A 4,647-nucleotide genomic window follows, 5' to 3' on the forward strand; every position below is an offset into this window, starting at 1 on the left:
TTTAGATGATTTATACACTTGCATGTTCAACCACATAGATTACGTTAACTTTTATCTACTTTTTCCTTCTGGTATAAATCCTTAAGCAAAACATTATGATAGGATATGGTAATGTGAATATATAATAGAACATTGCATATAGCACTTCTGCACAAGTAAAATTGAGAAATAAGATAAATAAGAATAAGAATAAAAATAAAATTCAATTTAGATGATTTATATATGTGGATGTTCAACCACATAGATTACATTAATTTTCGAGTACTTTTTCTTTCTGGTATAAATCCTTGAATAGAACTTTATGATAGGATACGGTAATGTGAATACATAATAGAGCATTGAATATAACACTTTTGTACAAGTAAAATTTCTAAATCTTAAAAATAAATAAACTAATTAGAGCAAAATTTAAGAATGAGATAAACAAGAATGAGAATAAGTTGGAAAGCCGGATAAATTGACTAAGAATAATTATGTGTAAACTAATTTTAAATATTTTTAGAAAACTAACCCTCCGGTTACAACCCGTTTTGGAATTTCGATCTGAATGGGTACACAAAATTCAATGGGAAGAAGGAATTGCATTACGAGTTAAGTGTACGGAAATACTTAGTGAAGGTATGGAGAGAAAAAAATACGATTCAGTTCGAATTGCAGCAGTCTATTCTACTTCTAGAACAATTCCAGACGGGCAGAGATAGAGAAGGGGAAATAAAATAAATTCGTCCATCCTTCTAAGAGGATCAATATTGTTATGTGGAAAGGAGGAAAAAACGGTGGAGATCAATTTTGATTTAAGGCTCCTTCTCACTCTCTCTGTGTATATATATCTCATGGAGTGGAGTAGATGAGAGCAGAAAAAGGTTTCGAGGTTTAGAAAAGAAAAAGAGAAATGGAGCGTTCAAAGCTGTTGGGTTTTGTGTTCTTGATATGCTCTACTATTCCAATGATATCATGTTCTTCGGACAGACTGTTTAGTGGTTGGCCGAAGTCTAGCAGCGATGAAAATGTAAAAATAAGGGTGAATATGACACGCAGATCAGAGAGAGAGTTGGGTTTTTCTGAGAGATTGGGTTTGGCTGTGGATCGAAGTAAGAAGCGAATGAAGAAGATAGAGGCATTGATAAGAGGGCAATTAGACGCTGAAACGCCCGTTGAAGTACGGGATGGAGAATTTCTGATGAGCGTTGCACTGCGAACGCCATCTGTGAGCCTTGCAAGGACTGCTTCTCTCAGCCTACGCCAATCTTCGACCCCTCCAAGTCCTCCACATTTTCCACAATTCCCTGCGGTGATTATTTTTGTGACGCCTTGGGGAGTAGACAAACCGGATGCAATCCAGATTGTACATTTATGTATCAGTATGGCGATGGTTCCTTCACCAGCGGCGACCTGGCTTACGAGACATTGTCAATTGGGAGCAGCAAGGTTAAAGGCATTGCATTTGGATGCGGGCATGACAACGAAGGACAAGGATTCTCTCAGGGTGGTGGCCTTGTGGGACTGGGAAGAGGTGGTCTCTCCCTTATCTCACAGCTGGGTTCCAAAGCAGAGAACATGTTCTCTTACTGTCTTTTGCCCATCACCGACTCTTCTTCACAAACCAGCACCCTCTTTTTCGGCGAGGGTGCTTCCTTGAGCGGAGGAGCCAAGACTCTCCCACTCATCAAGAGCAGTATCATTCCCACTTTCTGGTACATTCCTATTACAGGAATCACCCTCAATGGTAAGGCACTAGATATTCCTCCTGGAACTTTCGATCTGCAATCGGACGGCAGTGGAGGTATGATCATCGACTCCGGAACCACTGTTACGATTCTGGACCAGGCTGCCTACTCTCCTCTCAAGGAAGCAATTCAGTCCGCCATTGATCTCACTCCTGTAGACGGCTCTTCGACAGGTTTGGATCTTTGTTACCACACATCATCCGCTCACCTCACCTTGCCAACCCTTGTCTTCAAATTCAAAGGCGGCGTGGATTACGAGCTTCCGGCAGACAACTTTTTCATTCAGGCATCTGAAAATCTCTTGTGCCTAGCAATGTTGGGTGAACCATCGGGGAATCCTTCCATCTTCGGAAACATACAGCAGCAAAACTTCCATATCCTTTACAACAATGCTCAGAACACGCTCTCTTTCAAGCCCACTAAGTGTGATTCTCTTTAAATCATCATCTCCCTCTTCTAATTCTTTTTCTTCTCTTTTTCTGTCTCTCTCATTTCCTCTTCCTTTGTCCTTCGAATGCAATATGTGATCTCGTCTCCTGCGTCTGCCTTTTGCACTGTCCGATATACGAATCATGTAAATTTTCATCTTCATAGCTGCTTATTTTCAGTAAAATTGTTTGGCCCCTGTTGTTCTCGGGTACCTTCATTTATGGTTCCTTATGATATGCTACACTATGTGTGTTATTTTGGCATGGAAATGAAGGTGCGATAATTGATTATCAATATAAATTACGTGTTAAAACAATGACAAGAGAATTTATATATTTATAAAGCATTTGTAATGTTTTAATCTTTTCTTCAAGTATAAGTGTAAAATAAATTATTGTATGTCTATGAATATTTTTAATGGTATTTAACTTTAAGATCCGTGTCTGTGATTTATACATTCAAATAATACTTATTTTCAATCATGTCCGCATTTCACATTACTTAGATCAAACAAAATTTAATATAACCTATATATAAGGTAAGGTTGTTGCTAAGAAGGTCTCTCTAATTTTCTTACAATTACTATTGTATATTTTTCTACTGGAGAAGACGAGTTCTCGAGAATTAAGAATATCATTTCAAAGCCTTTGCAATTTATTTAAAAGTGCTAATATTTAAGGCTATTCCTATATCACGATTCACGATTACCTATCAACACTTTATAGTGCATTTGATGACATCTTACACAAATCTTATACATAAAACTTATTGATGGTGAACCGGGGCCTCTCATTTGAAAGGTTGCTACTACACTACAATGCACCTTAGAGAATAAAATTAAATTATGTAATGTATCTATGCTTCAGAGTATGGATGTTAGACCACACATCAATTTTCAGCCATTGATAATGTGACATGATTATTTGTTTTCAACATTTTAATAGGATTGCATTAGGTTTTGGAACTTTTTTTGTGACCTACAAAATTAAAATATTAGTGGACTACAACATAATAACACAATTATTGAGAAAAGTTTTGACTGCCTACAAAAAATCATAGTATCTTCACTCTTTCACCTTGTAAATCCTAACATGTTAATTTCAATTTCACATGATCTATGTTGCATTGTCTACTTATGTATTATTATAGTCCAATGAACACAAAGGATACTAAAATCAATTATTTGAGAGAGTTGACACTTATTAGATTTTTAGATAGCCAAAAAACTTCTCAGATGAATAAAATATTGGTTGAGATAATTCTTAAATAGATATTATTATATTTATTTAAATAAACAATAATTTCTTAAAAAATATCCTTAATATAGAGGGAGAGAGAACTAATTATATATTCCAAGGAAAAATTATTCATAGTATTACATAGTTTACAAGTGATAAAGCACTAACAAGTAAGAAACACACAATGAATAATAAATAAAACATATAAATTTAAAATAATTATTAAATCAACCTCATATTTATTTCACCTTGACAATGCAAGGAGGGTAAGAGGAGGGATGGTGGCCCAATATGCTATTCATATAGTTTCTAAGGACATTGGACAACATCTAAACTAAAATCTTAGCTTATATTTTCTTAGTTTATTCAATTGTGCGATGAAGGTGAAGAGTGGAGTGCATTTACATTTGATTAAATTCTTGTTCTAATTTCATTCTTATTATTTATTTATTATCTTTTAAAGCTATTGTGCTTACTAGATAATGTGCAACCTTTGTTAATGATTTTTCCATCTCCCTCGACCCGATCAACCACCTAAGCTGAGATGCAGTTAGAGCTACAAGCGATATAAAAAATTCTATGTTTCTCAATGCTCGACAATGTACATCACACGAGGATAATATTAGGAAGTTTTAGATTGAACCAATTTAAACAAAGCCTCCTCTTTTCTTTTTTTATTTTATTTTGGTAATTACTCCTTCAGCAAGGCATTTAACTAGCTACAATTGCTTTGTATCCATTAATTTACTATTTTGGGTCATGAAAATAATGTATTCTAGTATAATGCCATTTCATTTTTCTTTACTTATTTATTATTATTATTATTGTTATTTTTCTATCGAAGATTCTTATCGCAATGGATATAGATGCTGGAAAATATTTATTTATTATTCAATGTATAGCTAAAAAGGGTGAAGGATCATTCAATTGGGAAAGGGTAAATTTTACAATCTTAACTTAAATTCAATAGAGCACTACAATTATTCGGTTGGTTTACTTTTTTATGGAAACACTCCTTATAAATCATGTATCATAGTAGAGATGTGGACATCTGAATAATTGGCCGGTATAGGCCAAACCTAATCCCAACTAACTCTTCCATCATATTGCACATGTAGACTACTTTCATATACCGTCCTAAAGAATCCCATCTCAAAGCACATAGAGGTACCATGTTTCGAGAAGTCCAATGGGAAAGTTGATCTTAGCACTCACTTGACAACATTTACTACTTTATCTATTGGCTTGATTCT

The 4,647-nt window shown here is 34.8% G+C and overlaps 1 protein-coding gene across 1 annotated transcript; it reads left to right on the forward strand.

Annotated features, from left to right (window-relative positions):
• Positions 1 to 892: 892 nt before the first annotated feature.
• On the forward strand, positions 893 to 2,166 carry LOC131874301 (aspartic proteinase nepenthesin-1-like). The gene is made up of 2 exons (XM_059217601.1): positions 893 to 1,291; positions 1,363 to 2,166. The coding sequence occupies exons 1-2, from the start codon at positions 893 to 895 to the stop codon at positions 2,164 to 2,166; spliced, it is 1,203 nt and encodes a 400-aa protein (XP_059073584.1).
• Positions 2,167 to 4,647: the final 2,481 nt, after the last annotated feature.

The sequence above is a fragment of the Cryptomeria japonica genome, chromosome 3 (genome assembly GCF_030272615.1).
Source record: "Cryptomeria japonica chromosome 3, Sugi_1.0, whole genome shotgun sequence".
In the NCBI taxonomy this organism is placed as follows: domain Eukaryota; kingdom Viridiplantae; phylum Streptophyta; class Pinopsida; order Cupressales; family Cupressaceae; genus Cryptomeria; species Cryptomeria japonica.

Excerpts from the sequence above, each read along its gene's own strand:
- LOC131874301 (XM_059217601.1), top strand. The coding sequence starts at position 893 with ATGGAGCGTTCAAAGCTGTTGGGTTTTGTGTTCTTGATATGCTCTACT. Across the intron at positions 1,292-1,362 it reads ATTTTCCACAATTCCCTGCG|TATGGCGATGGTTCCTTCAC; the intron begins GTGATTATTTTT and ends TTTATGTATCAG.